This window comes from Lactuca serriola, chromosome 7 (assembly GCF_051521515.1).
Source record: "Lactuca serriola cultivar US96UC23 chromosome 7, Lser_US96UC23_V15, whole genome shotgun sequence".
NCBI lineage: Eukaryota > Viridiplantae > Streptophyta > Magnoliopsida > Asterales > Asteraceae > Lactuca > Lactuca serriola.
The window spans coordinates 24,399,612-24,420,583 of NC_136414.1; the positions used below are offsets into that span (position 1 = coordinate 24,399,612).

General features: G+C 38.8%; 2 protein-coding genes across 3 annotated transcripts; one reads left to right on the forward strand and one right to left on the reverse strand.

The window, feature by feature from the left end:
- Window positions 1-462: 462 nt before the first annotated feature.
- On the forward strand, window positions 463-3,759 carry LOC145061178 (eukaryotic translation initiation factor-like protein). Of its 2 annotated transcripts, none has more exons than XM_079008581.1 (6): window positions 463-758; window positions 1,147-1,978; window positions 2,063-2,217; window positions 2,480-2,516; window positions 2,848-2,915; window positions 3,076-3,759. In XM_079008581.1, exons 1-6 carry the CDS (start codon window positions 670-672, stop codon window positions 3,500-3,502), a joined length of 1,608 nt encoding a protein of 535 aa, XP_078864707.1. In that variant the 5' UTR covers window positions 463-669; the 3' UTR covers window positions 3,503-3,759. The 2 variants fall into 2 exon arrangements, with proteins under 2 accessions (XP_078864707.1, XP_078864706.1); XM_079008580.1 differs by having other exon boundaries at window positions 468-758; window positions 2,051-2,217.
- Window positions 3,760-4,052: 293 nt separating this feature from the next.
- LOC145061179 (uncharacterized) lies at window positions 4,053-5,076 on the reverse strand. Its single transcript, XM_079008582.1, has 2 exons — window positions 4,735-5,076; window positions 4,053-4,388 (listed from the first exon to the last, which is right to left on the reverse strand). Exons 1-2 carry the CDS (start codon window positions 5,025-5,027, stop codon window positions 4,334-4,336), a joined length of 348 nt encoding a protein of 115 aa, XP_078864708.1. The 5' UTR covers window positions 5,028-5,076; the 3' UTR covers window positions 4,053-4,333.
- Window positions 5,077-20,972: the final 15,896 nt, after the last annotated feature.

The following is a 20,972-nucleotide window of genomic DNA, read 5'->3' on the forward strand; positions in this document are numbered from 1 at the left end:
GAACCGAACTTATGCTAATTTAGGCTTATCAGACAAAAAACGAGACGAACTTGAGCCTGAACCAAGTGTGTATAATTCTTCACAAGTTTTAGCTGAGCTTCGTACTATAAAACACGAATCGAGCTGAGCTCAAGCTCGAGCCCCTCATAACTTAAACGAGCCCGAGCTAAACGTGATCAAGTTCGGACTCGACTCGTTTACACCTCTAAGTCTAACTCTATCTCCAAGTCTAACTCATCTCTAAGTCTAACTCTATCTCCAAGTCTAACTCATATGTCTCCATTTTATTGTTATTTTATCCTTATCTAAAATTATTCAATAAAAAACCCGGCTTGTTTGTGAGGGTAAAAAAATGTGGCATGAAAAGTCCAAACGCCCCTTTACAATTTACATGTAGTTTTGCGAAGAAGCCATGCCGACTCGATGACCATTATCCCTGAAAAATCAAGTAGCTTCGCAAGTATTTAGCCGTGACTCCAACGCAAACGTCCCTTTCTTTCTCTCTCTCTCTCTCTCTCTCTCTCTCTCTCTCTCTGTGAATCCCTAGAGAGAGAAATCTGTGTTTCATAGAGATTATTAAGGAACACAACCATTTGTATACCCTCTTTCGATACATTCATTCGTATATAGACCCAAAGAGGAACGAAAATCCAAGAATTAGCAACAACAATGGCGAAGAAGAAAGCTACCATGACTCTCAAAGACTTCCATGGCGGTTCAATCCCTTCTGATCTTCCTCTACCCTCCGCTCCTGGCGTGTGAGTACCGCGATTCATTTTTTGAACTTTTGGATTTAAGATTACCGATTTGTTGATACGAAAGCAAATCTGCTCGTTCTTGTTTTTACTCTTTTGGATGAGCGTGATTTAGATCTGATGTTTTATGCGCGATAATCTGTGCGTTTTGTTTATTTTATTGTGTGTGTGTGAAAGATCTGTTAGCGAAAACTCGAAACCCTAGGGAAAAGTTTCCTTTTTCTATGAATAGTAATATGTACTCCCTCGGCTCAAAATCAACAAATTTGTATCAGCTTCAATTTCGAGCAACTTTTTTGATCTTACTCATAGATCTTCTGGTTGTAAGTAAAATCATTGTGAGGTTTTAGTTATTCCTTTTAACAATTTCTTCACTCTGTTGTTCTTCCAGAACTGTGAGGCCTTTGAATCATACTGGATTTGATCGTCATACTTCATGGACAAATCCAATGGGAAGACAAGATCACAGGTTGCGTCCAGGTTCAGCAGGTGCAGTGAGAACATACGATGATAAAACCCCCTTTCTCTCTCACAATGTCCAAATTGGGCGTAATTTTGATGAAGATGAAAGAAAGCCATTAGATGGCGGCTCTACTCCACGACGAACTGTAAGTGATGAAAATATCCGTGGCGGCAGCGGTGGTGGTGGTGGTGGGGTGGCGGTTCGCCAGGAGCCAAAATTTGAGTACCCCTTGGCTGGAAATGCCCCTACTCGGCCTGCCACCACCCCTGTTTCTCAATTCCCTGGTGGCAGCTCAGCTTCTTATGCCGCCAGGTTTAGCGAATCATCCAATGTTGGTGTAAACTCCGGCCCTTCACCAAACGCGTGGGGCCCAAGGAAAGTCGCCGGAATCACCGAGCCAGTGGCGGCTTCTTGGTCGGCTCCTGATGCCGCCACCAAGTTAGCCCATGCAAGTGCACTGGAGAAGGTGTCTTCAGGTCGCTGGCTTTCTAACCAACATAAACAGGTGGATGTAGAGGTGATTAGACACCCTGAGCCTGAAGCTAAAGTCCAAACAAAGGGAAACATGTACACCACACCGGAAGCCGCCAGGAGTTGGACCACAAACGAGGTGGTGCCGCCAGTGGCTCCACGGGAAGTCCCAAGAACAGATGTGGTTCAAGATCTGCAGCCTTCAGAGGTGTCTGAGAGACCAAAGTTGAAGTTACTTCCAAGATCAAAACCAGTTGAGAATTTGGAACCCTTGGTGGCTTACAAACAGGTATTGTAATTGGGGACCCTTCATGTGTTGATGTTATATGAGGGTAAATTGGTAATTATGTTTTGCTTGTAGGCTATCCCACAGGCGGGTGAAGCAGGTATGGTGGATACTGGAAATGAGAGTTATGGAAATGCAAATCCTACAGAGGATGGAAACCAGGGATTTGATAGACCAAGAGTGAACTTAAAGCCACGTTCACAGCCTATTGAACAAATGGAAAGAAACACAGATAGAGAAAGGTTAGTAAACTGTAAACTGTCTCTTTCAAAGATTTTCTAAAATTTTGTTTTCTGTTCTTTAAGATTCAAATCATGGAAAGGTTCTCTACACTTCTGCAAGCTACATATCTTCTTTTCTACTATAACTTTTTTTAGTATGGATGAGTTTTTTCAAAATGTAGAAAGAATCAAACAGTAAAAGGGAGAAAAATGAACAGTTTCAATAACCAACATTAAAAAGCAAAGTTGATGTGTATTTATCATTTTTTTACTGTTGTCACAGAAATTCCTTGTTTGGTGGTGCTCGCCCTCGAGAATTGGTAAGGACTGATCTGTCTTTGTGTGATTGTTTGTTTTTTAAGGTTAAGATAAAGGGCAAAATACAAAAAAAAAACATTTGTATGTTCCATCATTTTATTGATTTAGTTGCATAACTATTTTCAGTATCAAATAAACAAATTATACTTTTTCAACTGTTGAAAAAATCGATCCGGGTTTTCATTAAAAACCAAAAAGTATAAAACTTTAATCACAATTGAAATAAGTTAAAGCGACTAAATTGATATAAAATGGTGAAAGTATGTTGTGCTTTTTTGTATCTTGCCCTAAAATAAATGAATTTTTTTTTGACATTTTTGTTGGTGGTGTAAGGTTTTGAAAGAGAGGGGAGTCGATGATGTTGCTGTTAACCATGACACGATCCAGTCTCCTCCTAATAGGTAAATAAATATCTACTTTAACTTCTTTGTTGTACTTATTTATTTATTTTTTACAACAAATAAAGTACAATTCCCATATTGGTTGTGAAACTGAAGTTACATTGCTATTGGTATTCCTCACAATGATAAAATCCATATGTCATTTTGTTGTTTTTTTCAGGGCAAAAAAGGAAATAACCAGGGCCGACAATCCACCTGTCACGTCCCGCCAAAACGGAAAACCCGAACCCCTGGACCACCACAGAACCGCCAGTAAAACCCGAGACCATGCAGAGAAATCAGATGCTCAGAGAAGAAGCAACTGGAGAAACGAGAATCGAAAGATCGAAAAACAACCACCACCACCGCCGACGCCACAGGAGCGGCCACCATCGCCGGAAACCTGGCGAAAACCGGTGGAGCCCACACCACCGGTGGGGCCACGTTATGGAAAAGCAGCTTCCGCTGTGGAGCTGGCTCAAGCCTTTTCCAAATCGGTCTCGGACCCAAAGGTGGGGTTGAGAGGGGTTCCCGGGCAGGGGCAGATTCCGTTTTCTAGGCTGACCGGGCAGCCCGCAACTAGGCCTCATCAGATCAACGGGCACTGAATGTGTTGAAAAAATTATGTTTCTTGAAGCTGCCCGTGAAGGTCAAGAGTTGACTTGAATGAAGCGTGAGTGGGTTTTCGGTGATAGTACCAATATGTGGGATGAACGTTGAAGAAAGGGAGGGAGGGGAGAGGAGAGAGGAAAACAATAATCTTGTTTCTGACACTTTTTTTTATCGAGGAAAAGATTGATTGATGGATGTTTTTACTGAAAAGGGTAAAAGTGTGCCAATTATTTCATGCACATCTTCATCTTCATCTTCATCTTGTTTGTTTTAATATGTTTGCACGTTTAGACAGTTTCACTTCTACGCTGATTCATCTATCACCTCCGTTTATAAATCTGTTAGGTCAATTTTCTTTTCAATCTGTGATATTGGGCCGGCCCAGTGGGCTTAGGATATTTGACCCCTAGCCTTAGGACCGGGTTTTATCTTAGGTGGTGTTTTTTTGATGGTTCATTTATTTGATCGATGAAATTCTAATTTAGTAGTGTTATAGTTTCTATTTTACACCAGTCTCTTCACCTCTCTAGATTTTCAATAATAACAAAACCTTCTTTGTATTACTTTATATTGTAATTTATTGGAAAAAAATATACAATGAGGAATACATATAGAAATGTAGATCTTTTAACTCTAAAAAAAGGAAAAAGAGAAAAGGTTTTATACCAAAAGCTCATAATCCAAAACACATTTTAATATTTTCTATTGGAGCTTTTAACTTTTAGTGTTCTATGTAATTCTATATTTTTTTATAAGTTTTTAACTAGTTTGATGAATACAGCTTCCATCTACCGGCTGATTTTGCTAATCACGTCCATAATCACAATCTAAAACAAAAACGATGTTGGGACAGGCGAAAACATATCCCATGAACCTTGTAGCCTGAAAATAAAATGAAATAGTTAAAGATCATGATTATCTTACAAAACAACACAATGTTTTTTATTAACGAGAAAAATATGTAATTTGGTAAAGCCTTATATGACATAAATGTACTAAAGAACGATAAATAAAAAGTCAGAAAAAATAAGATTTCCCGTCATCGAATACATGATATTATTTTCAAAAATATATTTTGAAAATCATTTATTCAACAAACTTACAACCTTTATATACAATTGTTTTTTATGATGCGAGTATGAATTAGAAAATAATACGAGTATTTTGTATGATACGAGGATGAATTAAAAAATAATCAAAATACAATTTTATCTACATAATAACTTACACGAACTCATGCTTGTATCCAGAAGGTGCATTACTCGGTACATACACTTGTATTCTTTTTGTCTTGACCACATCTTCCTCATAAATCGTGCATAGCGACGGCCGCCAGTGTCCATTTTTCCCAACTGTTTTACCACCTTTACCACCACCATTGCCGCCACCACGACCACCACCAAGCTTCTTTTCACGAACCAAACTGACATTATGACTTTTATTGTTTTTCTCCTTAAAAACCGATGAAGACCTGGATTCATAAATGCCACAACAAGAAAAAAGAGTGAGCAGAAACTTCATTTTTAGTTTGCCTCGAAGAGTTCGAGAATCTATGTGTTTTTAAGAAGGAAATAAATGTTCTTTTTTATATATGTTATCTTATTTTACTTTTAAACTTTTTTTTAGACATCAATTCGCAGCCGGCAGCTTTTGATTACGACGTTTTCCCACACTTAACTCATTCTTAAATTATTGTAGTTAAAAGTAGATATGGTGGATTTATGATATGATTCGAAAACGATTGATTGTAAATTTAGCTTTTTAATAATATTATTTGGATTTTAGAATTGATTTAGTTGACTAAATTGATTATAGTCCTATAAATTAGTATATAATTTATTTCGGTGGAACGAAAATCTGAGTTGAAGACTCGAAGTATGCTTTTGAAATTTATTAGGGATGAACAAAAACCGAACCAAAACCCGAAAAAAAAACCCCGACATAACCGAAACCGAAAAACCGAAACCAAAGCAATAACCGACGTTTTAGGTTTGAATTTTACAAAAACTGAAAAATAACGGTTTGGTTCGGTTTTGATGTATAAAACCGCCCATGAAAACCGAACTGACCCACATATATATTATTTATTATGTTTTAAACTTGTAGTTTTAGACTTTAGACTTTATTCCTTTAGTACTTTATGTTAGGATATTCATCCTTGAAAGATCAATTAGATTCAAAACAGAATGTAAATAAGAGCAGGAACAAGAACAAGAACAAGAACAAGAACAAGAACAAGACAATGATTCAAAATATGGTTAATGATTATAAGCCACAGCCTCAGAAGAACTCGATTAAGAATTGCAACTGTAGAGACGTGATTAGGGTTACAAGAATAATTGCTAAAGTTATGAAACACGGTGCATGCACCTTAAATACTCTAACCCTAATAAATGATGGATGGACAAGCCCAAGCCCGTTTACATAAATGAACTATTAAACAAGCACAATGACGCAAAATAATATTCATAACAATCTCCCCCTTTGCGTCAATTGAGGCGAGAGTCCATCAAGGCTGAGTTTGTGACAACTCTAAATTTATTCCGTCACTGTATTCCATTTCCGTTAATAAAATTTATTTTTATTAAAATTTTCCGTTAACTTTTGGATTAAGTTAATTAAATTGGGACTTTTTATTTTGACTTCATAAGTGTCAGAACACATTAGAAACACGTTAAAACACCCTCAATATTCATTTGGAAAAGTTTTAATTACAACTAAGTCGAGTTACGACAAACTAATCGGGTAAAATTTTAAACCCCGTTTAACGTCGGTATTGGGTGGATTCCCACTTGGCCACAAACTCAAGCCTTATATAAAGGATGAGTGACTTCATTTAAGCTTTTTCCCACCTCCTCATAACTTTCTCTCTCTACTCTCTCTCTAAAACTCGAGTTTTGATCTAAAAACGCCCCTTTCAAGCTCCAAAATCGTAAGTGATCTATCCTAACTTGTTGTGTAACTTGTTAAGCATGCAAATCTATGTTTAAATCATTCAAAACACTCAAAAACTTGTGTTTACGGTTTGGGAACACCTCCCAAAACCGTAAACTCCCATGAAGGGGTTTTGAAGCCCCCAAACCCTTCCAAATCCTTTCTAGTGTTTAGCTAAGACTTAAAGACTTGCATGTACGAGCTTAGAGCACCAAAATCATGTCATTTGGGTGGTAAACATGAGTTTACGGCCCAAGAACATTCTTGGACCGTAAACACACCTTTATAGACCATGAACACCTTTTAAGGTGTGAAATTGCCCCTTAAACACCTCCAAAAGCTTCCATGAGTGCCTAGAACCTTGTATTCCTTCATGTGATGCACCAAACCATGCACAAATGAGCAACACTTGAGTTTATGGTTTGGGAAGGTCTCCCAAAACCGTAAACACCTCCCAAGGGTGTTTAAGTGCCCTTAACACCTTGTATGACTTAGATTTGGGTCTAGAACTTTGTATGCTTAACCTACAACCACCAAAACACATGAATCATGGACAAACATGAGTTTACGGCTGTAAACTCATGTGTTTACAACCGTAAACTCCCCAAGGGTCCTTCAAGAACCGTAAACCCTTTTTCCAAGGTCAATTCAAGTCCCGATCACTTCCTAAGCCTTTGATGCAACCTTAGAACCTTCCTTTGTGCATTGTAAGACCTTTAAACATCCAAGAACACACCACCCATGAGTTTACGGTCGTAAAATCATGGGGATATGGTGTTTGGACCGTAAACAACCTAAGGGTCTACTCTTGAAGAGTAAACTCCTTATCTAGGCCCTACACACCCTTAGATGCAACCCAGATCATTCCTAACACTTGAGATAAAGTGTTTTCGTGCCCCGGAGTGTATTTTCTTACTTAATTAGTAGTTCAAAGTCTAATTGGATACAATTATGTATCTCCTTATGTTACATAGGAACCTCGCGCGTGTTCAAGCCTTAAACTGACACTTAGCATCCTAGCCGACACCTTTCTCGTCTGGTGAGTTCATACCTCTACACCATTTTCCGTGTTTTTCATGTTTTCAGGGGGGGAATACAAGCAAAAGTACAAGGAAACTTGTACTAAAAACTTATTATTTCGTATGTTATAGTTACATGTTCAATATGCTTTTAGCACTGAAATCCGTATTAACCAACCATTTAACTTGCAGAGTTAGTTTTCAAACTAATTGCGAAACTCATTATAAAATGTTATATTTTATATTTCACAAAGAATTTCATGTCATTCATAAAACAGGATTTTCCGCATTATTACTTGTAAATTTGTTATTCTTAAGATTGGAGACACGTCCTCTGAAACACTCCACAGAGATACGCGAGTGGAGGACCGCCCCTGTAACCAGAATCTTTTAGAAGGAGAGCGTGACTTGAGTGTATAGACCTATACGGGGCTGACTACCCCGCACCTTGCTGCTAGCTACAGTGGGACCGACAGGTCTACGGGTGGCAAAAGTCATAAATGATATTGGCCCCGTTACGCGCCATATCTAGTTTATCGTATGGTTATGGAACTCGCAACTTAGATAATGGAGATTTACTCTTAAGTAATAATGAACCTAGTGAACTAACCTCAAAGTAATAACTGTTTTGATTACTAGAGGGTATCAATATTACCCTTAGGTATTAGTTCACAACCTACTTATTAGTTTTATATACGTGTTAAAACTAATGTACTTTCCAAGGATAACTAAACTTTCAGGGAAACTTTACTTAACATTGAAAGTATGGTAGATACTTGTACTTTTCATTCCGGATCGATAACCAATCACCTACTTTTAAGGAAAATAAGGGGTTTTCCTGGGATAACTTAACTTGACTTGTCATAAACAGGCTGTTTAACAAATGGATAACCACACTTCTTTTATAAGAAAATATGGGATTTTCTTGGGAAACAACTTTTTGCAAACTTAAAGGAACATTTTCTTTCACAGAAACAAACCGCTTATGAACTCACCAGCTTTATGCTGATATTTCTAAAACTGCTTGTATTCTCAGGTTCACGTTAGACAGGTAACCCGCTTTCTTTTGGAGAAGATGGAGCGTATAGAAGTCTCGTCTTCACTTTTGATATACTGATGTATATATAAAACATGTATTACTTTGCTTTCAAACAAATGTAAATATTCCTATGTAATGTAATGGTTATGTTTACTATGCTTACTATGTACATTGGTTGTGATACTTTACATGACGTCTTCCGCCCCGGAACGTTTCCTCCATCGGTTTCGGGGTGTGACAGAGTTCGCTTTTGCACATCAAAGACTTTCAGAATGATACTCAGTAGAGAATTGCGAACCTGATTTTTACCATTGAATCATATCCGAAAAACACTTCTTGTCTCCCTTGCTGTTGCCCTTGAACTTATTGACCATGTCCAAAATATACTCTAGGCAAGAAGTTGTGTACAGGTGTTTATCAGTTAGAAATAAACAAACTTTGTGAAAGTCTGCATCATTTCATTCTCGCGCCTGAAAGACCACATGCCATCCTTCCTTGTATATTTTCCCAAGCTTCAACTTTTTGACCCCTTCTGGTGCTTCTTTGGGGAGAACAGATGGCTTCCTTCGCAATACATAAACTATTTCCACATCCATTTTGCCGACCTCTTGAACATACGAAACTATCATCAATTTGAGGTGAGAAATAACGGGCTCGTACTTCTGTCCGTCTCTCAGCAGTAAGTTGTAAAGCATGATCCAGTCATAGGGATTGAGGCATGGTAGGTGTACGAGAGTGAATTCGTAGACCTGACTAGCAGAACCTCTCACAACCTTGAACTTTGCATTAGGGAAGCTTTCGATTTCAATTGGACCTGTGACCTTCATTGCAGTAATCTTGCTAGCACACCACGTTTCGTACTGAGGCTTCATGTGCTTGAGATAGATTATAGAATGAGAAGAGTAATTCATCAGCACCATTATCAGTGGAAGGGACATTTGCTACTTTCACAAAGGAGCGAAACTTGAAGTCTTTCGGAGTTATTGGCAGATCCAACTGTGAATCTCGTGTATTCTAAAGCTCGAATGACACAATTGGTTCTAGCCAATATTGACTAGGCATATCCACAACTTCGTTCTGAATTTGCTTTAAAGTCCACTTTGTAAATAAAAGCTTTCAGCTTTCCAAAGTAACCCGAGCTTTGCGTTTTGCTTTCTCTTTTTCTTCAACCACTCGAATTATTCTTTGATGTTCGTCCATTTCAGCCTCTCGTGCCTTTATTCTTTTGAGCTCGTTTTCATCAGGCTCTTCATCTTCGCTATTGTCGACAATGGGTTCTTCACTGAAAATTTTTTCTTTGCCTTTAGGCTCAGATTCTCTTTTTACAGTGTGCTTGAATGATGGTTTGGGTTCTTCCTTCTTGGATTGTGACACACATTCTCCCCTTGTTTCGGAATGTAGCTAGATTCCGAAACACCTTCCAGTCGATGAAGCATGGAGAAGACATGCCTTAATTTCTCAACAAGATGCTTCTTTACCGTAATCGTGATCATTGAGTTGCGTGTCTCAATGATATCCGGAAGCATGCCAGTGACTTCTACAATGTAGCTTTTCGAAGCAGCTTTCTCATATAACAAATCCTTGACTTTCTTCTCAACATTTTCAAGCTTGAATGTCAAGACTTTCACCTTTTCAGTTTTGACGGCAAGAGCATCCATTATTTTTCTCTCCATAGCCAGATCTTCTTGAAGCTTAGAGAGTTGTGAGGAGATGGATGATTGGAACTTGTCATGGTCAGATTTAAGACCAGTGTGAACCTCTTGAACTTTCTCCTTCTCAGTTTTAATTGTTGAGCCCATGACAGAAATGACTTTGTTAGCCGTCGAAGTGTTGGACTCAAAGGAGCTTTGGAATTCCTCCATGAAAACTTGAGCATCAGATATTAGTTTATCAATTTTTTGGTCGTTTTGTTGCAGACCATGGTAGAGTCATCTACTGCCTTGTTCATCTTTTCAAGATTGGTAGAGTGTTCTTTAGTAGAGTCTCAAGAATGGACTTGTCCGTTGCTTGAGAATAATCATCAGTGGAAGAGGTCTTTGTAGTGTTAAGCAACGAGTCCAGCTTTTCATTTATCGCCTTGAGTTGCCCTCTCGTGACATGGGCTTTGTCCTCACTTTCAATCCTGATGTTGAATGGACTATAGGTGAATCCTGCGAAGTCGTCATCATCCCTGAAAATCATGTCTAGGTCATTGTGGCGAAGAGGGGAAATGGTAAGTATGGAATGACCAGTTATGAAACCTGAAGCTCCCGCCCCCACATCAGATGCGTTGACAGAAATAGGAGGCTCAATAGTTGTTGCTGGTGTGGTGGTAGAATCGGTGAAAATGGGTGGAGGTTGCGAAACACCTAAGGAGACAGGTGGGCATGGAGTGATAGAGATGGGTGTTAAAGTGGTGGCAGTTGGAGAAGGAACATAAACAGTCTCAACGAAATCAGTGAAAATAGGACTGAGACAGGAATCTCTACAGTTACCTCAGGAGCAGTGGAAATAGCTTGCGAAACCTCTGGTCGGGAAGTTGTTGCAGTGTCTTCGGTTTGAACAGGCGCATACACTTCAATGCGAACATCTGATTGAGTGTCAGACTCCGAATGTTCGCTTTCACTAGGAGTCAGAGATTTGGGCTTGCGAGCTTTCCCCTTTAGCTTTCACTTCTTTGCTGGAGAAGGAGTTGGTGCAGACGAGTCAGCTTGTGAATTTCGCTTCTTGGAGGATTTTGCAGGTTTAGAAGGACCCTCTTTTTCACTTTGCTTGTTTTCACTTTTCTTGCATCCTTTTTGTCCTCTTTTCTTTGGTTTATCGGCTTCATCAATTATCGATTGCATCTCTGGCGTCAAAGGGCGAAAGCCCGAGACAGGAAGTTTCCTGTAAGCTTCAAGGATTTTACTAGCCGCAGGAAACATAGCTTCAGGAATTGAGCCAACAAATGAAAACTTTGAATTATCAACAAGGATAATGTTGGTAGTATGAAAGACAGAGATGGCAGACATGAAGAGTCTTGCATCACTGGAATGTTGTGCTTCTCAATTTCCCTCTGAATAATGATTGTCCAGAAGCGAGGATAAGAGATTTCACTGTGTCTCGTTGTTGAATGGGTGCTTTGTACCAATTGAGCCCAAAGAACAACTCCAAAATCGATGTTGATTCCATTGTAGAGCCCATACATAATCGTCATAAACAACTTACTGGCGCAATCCGACCCAGTTACACGCTCCGAAAAGATTTTGAACAAAAGAGTAAAGAGCCCATTCCATAACGGTGGCATATTGGGCTTCCTGAATTTTGAAATTGTGGTTAAGGTTTCTTTATACCCCATTTGGTAGAACATCTCCATGATGGCGACGATTGAGATGGAATCAGGGTCTACCAGATCAGCAGTTTGAGCAAGCCCTAGCAAGGAACAAAATCGGGACTTGGTGATTGACGTTTTCCGATTGTGAACTTCAAACGTGATCCACTGTTCTTCCTTGTGTAGCAAGCAGTGGAGTAAGCCTTTGACAGAGACATCGAAACAATCTTCGATGTGGTCAACGCGTTAACCAATGGTGAGTATTTCAGGCACTCAATGATCGGTAACATGAAGCTGTTGTATTTGAGAGGATCGAGATTGAGAATCAGATTCTGATTTTGCTTGATTGTGAGAGGGGATGACTGCCCTGTGTGTTCTTGAATAGAAGGAGTTTTAGAAGATCCCGCCATTGATGATTGCTTGAATATGAAGATGATGAACAGTAGATGATGAAGATCGCCAAAATGCTTTGAGAGTATTTATGAGTGGTAAAGAGAGATGTAGCGTCAAAAACCCTATATACCATTTGTTTGGTGAGATAAGTGTGGAGAGAGATTGCATCGAGCACTGAAAAGTCGCTTGGAAAAGTGTGATTTGACAACTGTTACGTCAAAAGCGTATGTTAGGCGGCGATAAAGAAAACGTCGGTTCAAATTTTCACGCGCCCATTTGAATTCTTATCCATTAGTGTCGCATCAGTTTCTCCCTTTCGCATTTAAGTGTATACCACCTTTCGCATTTAAGTGTATACCACCTTTCGCATTGAGATACGAACTTTCACCTTTTAAATAAACTTGAATTGAACTGCGAAACTGAAAATGAGTGTAAGTACCGTGAATGTATTCCGGTATATAGGATGTTGCTATGATGTAGTGAATTGTTAGATTGGTAGATCTGTATGATTACCTGTACTTGCTGGTTATATGTTGATAATTTCATTTTATTTATTTCTTTTTATATTTTGTTTTAGTTTATTTCATTCATAATTTAGTTAATTCCTATGCATTTTCCCCTTTTTGTTATTTTGTGTCTATTTCGGGTGCTCTCTAGTTTCTTGAGCATAATTATAGGTTTCTGGAGACTAGCGAAGCGAGAATGTTCGGGACTTATGGAAAGCGGTTGGACTTGGAGGACAATAAGGATCTTGGGCTTAATATCTAGTGGAGGTGATACATAAAATGGGTTTTAGATGGATGGAGCATTGAAGAATATTGTCGCTTAATTAAAAGAAGATGGAAGAATTTTTCAAGCGTGCGAGAATTAATGACCGGGCGATTTCGAAAGCTTTGGAAAAGGAAAATTGGGCTCAAATTGAAGAAAAACGAGCTAGAAGCTAGGGATGAGCATCGGAGCCAAGTACCCGCTTTTGGGACCGGAACCGCCTCGGAACTGCCATTGTTGGAACTCGAACTGCCTTAGGCGGTTCCGATTCCTAAAGTTATGGAACTGCCTTAAGCGGTTCTGGTTCCGGTTCTCATTTTTCGAAACCGCTACCCACCAGAACCGGTTTATATATATATATATATATATATTATTTCATATAAATATGTGTGTTACTTAGACCGGTTTAGAATATATTGGTTTGATTTTGTCCGTCTTTGGTCCAAATTCACTTGATTTGGATCGAACTAAATTGCGGTTTTATCGACAAAAGTTAACAAAATTAATGTAACCGGGTTATCGGCTCTCAGAATCGGAACAACCGGTTTCGGGGACTAGTTCCAAACATTTAAGAACTGCCTAGAGCAGTTCCGGTTCAGTATCTAACTTTCTAGGAACCGCTGGTTCCGGTTCCGGTTCTTGCCAAAAAAGGCAGGTACCCGCCTATGCTGATCCCTACTAGAAGCTGATCGGACTCAAACTGGGCTAGTGGACTAAGCAGTGCAGGACCAGCAAATGAAAAAGGCACGTACTCTGTTAGTTTACGCGACATGTGTGGAGTTCTTACGCGGCCCGCGTGGATTTCTGCAACGGCAAATTCGTGATTTTACTTTTGGCTTCTGTTTGAGGAAGTTTGGTGGGATTCTTTTGGAAGATTTGCACATCCAATTTTGGAGCACTTTCTATAGAGTTTTTGGATACTTTGAAGGAAAAGAACACTTGAAGAACATCATCTTTTCATCTCTAAATCTTTCTTCATGTTTGGTACATTTTACTTTAACTTTGTTTTCTTGAGTTTAGTCATGCTTGGCTAAACAAAACTTGGTTGACTTTTGTGGAATCCTTTGAATTTTTGTTGAATGTTGAAGACTCCATGAACTTGTTCTTGAATCTTTATGAGAATGTTTTGTGTTTTAACATCTTATCACTACTTGTATGTTTTTATTCATGAGTTTAAATGTGTTTGTGGTGATTAGTTGGCTAATTTCTTGATTAAGTAAAGGATCCTCAAATTCGCAAGTAACAAATGATTTTTGTGTTAGTTTTACTTCACACAATCATAAAAACATTTTCTCCAACGTGGTAGTGAAAACATTTGACTCCTCTTGGATTTGGTGGCTTTTTGGTTCTTAATGCTATTTGACTTTCACTAATTACATGCTTAATGGAAATTGTGACTTTGAATAAGAAAATTGTTATGAGCTGTGACATCCCCAATTTCACGGCCAGAAAAGACCGATTTTGTTTATGCTTTATAAAAATCAGAGTACTTCTTTTCATAAAAATGTTGCAAAATTTGTTCCCAGAAAAATACGATAAATACGTTATCAAAACATTTTAGAAGAAACATATTTTATTCATTTTAAAACTTTTGGGATGTCATCGTCAATACAGAAACATAAGCATAAACGGAACTTACATTTATTTACACTAGTGATCTACATCTCTTTAATCTCTCAGTATAATGTCACTTCATATCCACACCTGTGATATAAATAAACTGAGTGGGTCAGGTTGAGAAACCTGGTGAGTACATATGGTTTTCAACCCACAATAATATAATTATTATGTTTAAACAATTAAACAATCAACCTAATTACCCATCCCCATTATCTTCTTTATTCTTAAGGGTCTACCCTAAAAATCAGCTATTCCTCATTCATTTATTCCTAAGGAGTATCCTAAGGAATAGGTACGAATTCTATCGTTGTAAATTACACATCTGTCAAGCACAACTGCTAGTTCTGTCACTTAGGCGCGACTGCCAAAATTGTGACATTCTCTATGGGGCGCATTTGCCGGAATAGTCCTTTAGGTGCATCTAACGGGGTTATGAGGTTCTCTATTAGGCGCTTCTGTCAGTAGAGTCCTTTAGGCGCCTCTGCCAGGGTTTTATTGACAGTATCGTTTTCGAGAGTCCACTTGCAATACATGTCAATGGGTTTTTAGAGTACACCGGAGAACACATCGTTCACAACACCTACAGGTTGCGAGCCTGCTAGTGTTCCACTGGACTGTCTAGAATAGTCTGTGGTTGTCATCCATACTTTGCTAAATGACGGGGCCATCATTTGGGAAAAAGGCTTCTCACATCGTCCACCTCTCACCCTCACCTCACGGTCTATTTCACCTCTCAACTTATCATCCAACTTATATTTCATCTATTACATCTACCCATGTCTTACCCCAACATTTTCGTAGATATAAAATACATATACAGTTTAAATCATTTAAAATGTGTATAAAATCGTTCATCCAACATAGATAGCAAGTATTCAGATAATATGCACACATAGCACGTAATTTATATAAAATATTTCATATCTATGTGTAAGCTGAAAGTAACTATGAACTCACCTGAAAGGTGGTGACTCAGCACTCGGACAGCGCTTCGATACTCTCAAAACAATTTCCTTCGATAAAACCTAGTATCAGTACCACTAGGGTTTAGTCTAACGATAACCGCGACAAATTAATAGTCTGACTATTATTATTATTATTATTATTATTATTATTATTATTATATAAGCGTTAAATAACAGTCAATATAACTCATAATAATAGCCCAAATAATTACTTTAAGGACCTAATAACATTACAATAATTATTCGGAAGCTATATTAAAAATTGCGTAAGCGTAGCTCACTTACAGCAGATTTGAAAGAAAACCGAGCTTTCCTCGGAGCAACGTTTCCGAAACCGAAAGACCCTTTTTCTCGGGACTCCGGGAGTGAGAGAAGTGGCTGTCCTCGGCCTCCTTTTATAGGCGAGGCTTCGGACTTATGCTGGTCATACCGAAGTCTTACGCTGGGCGTAAGTTCGGATAAGGTCGACACGCGTCGCTTCGCTGCTGGGTCATCGTGGCTCTTCTCGGAACTGCACAAGGGTCGGAATGCAGGGCGTAATGTCTTCGGGTGTGGGGCATATGCGAGGGCTAAGCGGCATGATCCAAAGCGCGTTTCTTCATCAGCGATGGGTGGCCCAGATGCTGCCACGTCACCAGCTCCTCACCAGGCTTCGCAAATTCGACGAAAATCTTAAAAAATTCGTAACTTTCTCATACGAACTCCGTTTTTGACGTTCTTTATATCCACGCGAAGGCAGAAACGTACTATACAACTTTCGTTTAGACTTTGTCGGCTAATTTTGACTCTATTTTAAAAGTTATATTATTAACAGGCCGGGACAGGATTAGTCCGTTAAATTCTCATAACTTCCTCATCTGATGTCCGTTTTTGCCCATCTTTTTCTCGTTACGCTACTCTTAACGAGATCTTCGATTCTCTTTTAGGTCGTGTCGGCTAAAAATCGCTTGATCTACTATTCGAATTTCGGGCTGTACACTGCTAAGCCGAAACTTCGAAAAATCATAACTTCTTCATATGAAGTCAGATTTGGGCGTTCTTTTTATGGACACTCTTGGTTTAACGTATTCTACGACTTTTTTTTAGATCGCTAAGGCGAAAACTCGTTCTATCGTAAATTCACTATTTACGCTTCTCGGCGCCGTGCCGGTTCCGTCGCGAAATTTCGACGGATCATAACTTTTTCGTTATAACTTGGATTTCGGCGTTCTTTATATGTACGGAAATCTTGTGACATATTCTACTACTTGGTTAAGATTATTTATTCTAAATAATCTTTTGTCGAAAAGTCGTTTTCGACACTTATTGCCTCTAATTTGACTAGCCCGGATCTACGGGCGTTATATGAGCTTCTCTAACTATTTTTAACAACTAAGAAAAGTCTAGGTAATCTCGAGCTTATTGGATTACTATAGCAAAATTAAGGATTTAAAACAAGTATTGCACCATTGGATTCTAATGATATGTTCATCAAAAGTCAAAGTGAGGAAACTTTAAGTCAACCATCTTTCTCTTATTGATTTTACATCAAACTCTTATTTTTGTTGAATTGTCCATTTAAATCTTATTTTAATTCTAGTTTTATTTCAAGTATTTTAAAAAAGACCAAAACCCCCATTTTTATTTTTATTGTTATTTTACAAATATTTTTAGAACGAGATTTTTCATAGAGTTATAAAATTGAACCAATCTCCGCAGATTCGACCCCTTTACCAATATACATTGTTTTAGTGTAAAATATTTAGGGTTATTAATTTTGTTGGCCTCGACAACCACCAAATTTTTGTTCTATTCCCGGGGATTGGTTTATTTTTAATCAATTTGTTTCTCTATGCCCATATGTCAACGTACAGGTGCTTTGATTTATAACTTGAAAATTGAAAAAGAAGCAAGGCATTTGGCGAAGGAAAAGAGAATAGAACATGGTCAAACTTCAAATCCTCACGGGGACTCAGAGGTTGAAACCGCTGCATCAAGTGACACCGAACCCGACTCTAGCCCCGATCCTCGCCAAGAAATTCCCGAAACACCACCCCTACACCAAAATTCACCCATCATAGACCCAATTGCAATTGGGAACGGAGGAGAAGCTCCCAAAAGAACCTTGAGGTGAATGATGGAAACCGATGCTACACAAACTCCAACCGGTGTCAATTACCCCGTTTTGGAAGGAGGTTCGGAATTGAAGTCAAGTTTAGTTCATCACCTTCCAACTTTTCATGAATTGGAGAATGAAGACCCTCATAAGCACTTGAAGATGTTCCATATTATTTACACAAGTATGAAGCCACAAGGGTCAACCAATGACCAAATCAAATTAAGGGCATTCCCCTTTTTATTGGCCGATAGAGCAAAGGATTAGTTGTTCTATCTTCCACCGGGGTCAATCAACTCATGGACCGACATAGCAAGAGCTTTTCTTGACAAGTTCTATCCCGATTCAAGAGTATCAAGTTTTAGAAAGGAGATTTATGGTATCCGACAAGGTCAAAATGAGACTTTTCATGATTATTGGGAAAGATAAAAGATTCAACAACTTATGCTATAATTATCCACAACATCAAATTCCGGAACAACTCCTCATTCAACACTATTATAAAGGATTATTACCAATTGAGAGAAGACTAGTTGATGCCTCAAGTAGTGGAGATGTCTTTAGCAAAACTCCACAACAAACAAGACAACTCTTCAACACCATAGCCGCAAACTCCCAATACTTTGGCCCGCACCAAGACATGAAAAGAGACACACAACACAAAGTGAATGAAGTGGGGACATCGAGCCTTGAGTCTCAAATCAAAGATTTAACACCCGTTGTTCAAAAGCTAGCCATGGGACAAACTCCACAAGTGATGGTTTGTAGAATATGTGCAACAATGGGACATCCTACGGATATGTGTCTCATCCTCCAAGAAGATGCAAAACATGTGAATGCCATGGGATAATTGCAAAACTACCACAATAAACCATCTGGTTACCATAACGCATACAATTCAAGTTGGAAGTTAAATCCCAATATACAATCCAAGACCATTGCCTCAAAATGCATTGGTTAGACCTTCCTATCCACCAAAACAATCCCACTACCAACACCCACAACCTCACTAGCAACCCAAACCACACCCTCCACATCACCAACAACCTCCTCAATCCCATCCGAGTAGCTCCGAAATGTCTCTTGAAGACATTGTCAAGTCTCTTGCCACTAGTACCCAACAATTCCAAAAAGAGACAAGGACTAGTATCCCCAACCTTGAAGCACAAATGGGAGATATAGTTACATCTATAAGTAAGTTAGAGTCCCATGGCAAACTACCTTCTCAAACTGAAAAGAACCCAAATGTCAATGTAGTGTCTTTAAGCAGTGGTAAACAAACCGCAAAGAGTAGTTCCAAGAAGAAGTCAAGGGAAGATGAGGAAGAAATAGAGATCACTCCCATTGAGGATCCTATTGTCAAGAATGATGCACAAGACATAGTTTGAAAGAAGACTACTCCTCTAGTGACACCAATAGTCACTCAACCGTCATTCCCCTCTCGACTTGCAACCTCAAAGAAGAATGCGGAGGAGAAGGAGATCTTGGACACCTTCCGAAAGGTGGAAGTAAACATCCCATTACTTGATGCAATCAAACAAATTCCTAGATATGCAAAATTCTTGAAAGAACTTTGCACCAACAAGAGAAAATTGACAGGAAATGAAAAGATTTCGATGAACGAGAATGCATCCGTGGTCTTACATAGAAAACTTCGACCTAAGTGTAAAGATCCGGGAATGTTACAGTTCCTTGCAAGATAGGGGATGTCACTTTTAGTAGCTTCTATTAATGTCATGCCCTATTCGGTGTATGAATCATTGAATTTCGGGACTTAAAGTGAAACTGGTGTCATAATTTCACTTCCGGATAAATCAAGTGTCTTTCCTAGAGGTGTTTTAGAAGATGTTTTGGTGGAAGTGAACCAATTGGTCTTCTCGGCAGATTTCTACGTAATTGTTTTAGAAGAACAAGTCTCCTCCAAATCGGCTCTAATTTTACTCAGGAGGCTGTTTTTGAAAACGGCTAGGACAAAAATCGATGTGTATGCGGGAAGTTTAACAATGAAGTTTGATGGTGAATAATAAGTTTTAATATCTATGATGCTATGAGATATCCTAGTGATGTTTCATCCTTGTATTTTGTTGATGTTGTTGAACTATTAACCCAAGAATTATTTGAGTTGTCCAATGGTGATATGTTGGAGATAATCCTAAGCAAAGAGTTTGAGTGTGGGAAGCTAGATGAATAATTAAAGCTTTATTCCTTAGATTCGAAAGTTGGGAAGTTGGTCAATAATTTGGAAGTGAAGAAATCCACAAGATTCGATGTTAAGCAAATTGAGTTGCCTCTAACCCATACAAAGTTGCCACCATGCCGTATTCAACCACCAGAATTGGAATTGAAAGTCCTACCTCAACACTTGAAGTATGTATATTTGGGAAAGAATGAAGCTCTTTCGGTTATCATTTCCACTCACCTAACCGAGTTTGAAGAAGAGAAACTCCTCAAGGTGTTGAAGGAACACAAAGAAGCCATGGGTTGGATGATTGTCGATATAAAAGGAATGAGCCCCTCCACTTGTATGCACAAGATTTTGATGGAGGATGAATACGAGCCAAGACGAGTTGCACAAAGAAGATTGAATCCACATATGATGGAAGTTGTCAAGAAAGAGATATTGAAGCTCCTTGATGCGGGGATGATCTATGCAATCTTGGATAGCAAGTGGGTGAGCCCAGTGCAAGTAGTGCCTAAGAAGACGAGAATTACGATGATCGAGAACAACAAAGGTATGATGGTCCCCACCTGTATGCAAAACGGGTGGAGAGTATGTATTGAATACCACAAACTCAATGCAAGCACAAGAAAATATCATTTTCCATTGCCTTTAATTGACCAAATGTTAGAAAGGTTGGCCAGAAAGTGTCATTATTGTTGTCTAGACAGGTATTCCGATTTTCACCAAATCCCGATGGCACCGAAAGACTAAGAAAAGACAACCTTTACATGTCCATTTGGTACTTTCACATACCGGATAATGCCATTTGAATTGTGTAATGCCCCAACCACTTTCCAACGTTGTATGGTTATTATTTTCTCGGAATATGTTGAGAACATAATTGAAGTTTTTATGGATGATTTTACGGCATATGGAAACTCGTTTCAAGAGTGATTGATCAGTCTCACCAAGATTTTGAAAAGATGCATTGAAACGAATTTGGTTTTTAAATTTTGAAAAATGTCATTTTATGTTGAGTTGAGGTCTTATTTTTGGTCACCTTATGTCAAAGAAAGGAATTGAGGTAGATAAAGCTACAATTGATGTTATTGAAAGCATACCTTAGCCGACTTGTGTTCGGGAAGTTCGTTCCTTTTTAGGTCATGCCGGACTCTACCGAAGG

Excerpts from the sequence above, each read along its gene's own strand:
- LOC145061178 (XM_079008580.1), top strand. The coding sequence starts at position 670 with ATGGCGAAGAAGAAAGCTACCATGACTCTCAAAGACTTCCATGGCGGT. Across the intron at positions 2,218-2,479 it reads AGAAACACAGATAGAGAAAG|AAATTCCTTGTTTGGTGGTG; the intron begins GTTAGTAAACTG and ends CTGTTGTCACAG. Across the intron at positions 2,517-2,847 it reads GTGCTCGCCCTCGAGAATTG|GTTTTGAAAGAGAGGGGAGT; the intron begins GTAAGGACTGAT and ends TGGTGGTGTAAG.
- LOC145061179 (XM_079008582.1), bottom strand. The coding sequence starts at position 5,027 with ATGAAGTTTCTGCTCACTCTTTTTTCTTGTTGTGGCATTTATGAATCC. Across the intron at positions 4,389-4,734 it reads GGATACAAGCATGAGTTCGT|GCTACAAGGTTCATGGGATA; the intron begins GTAAGTTATTAT and ends TTTTATTTTCAG.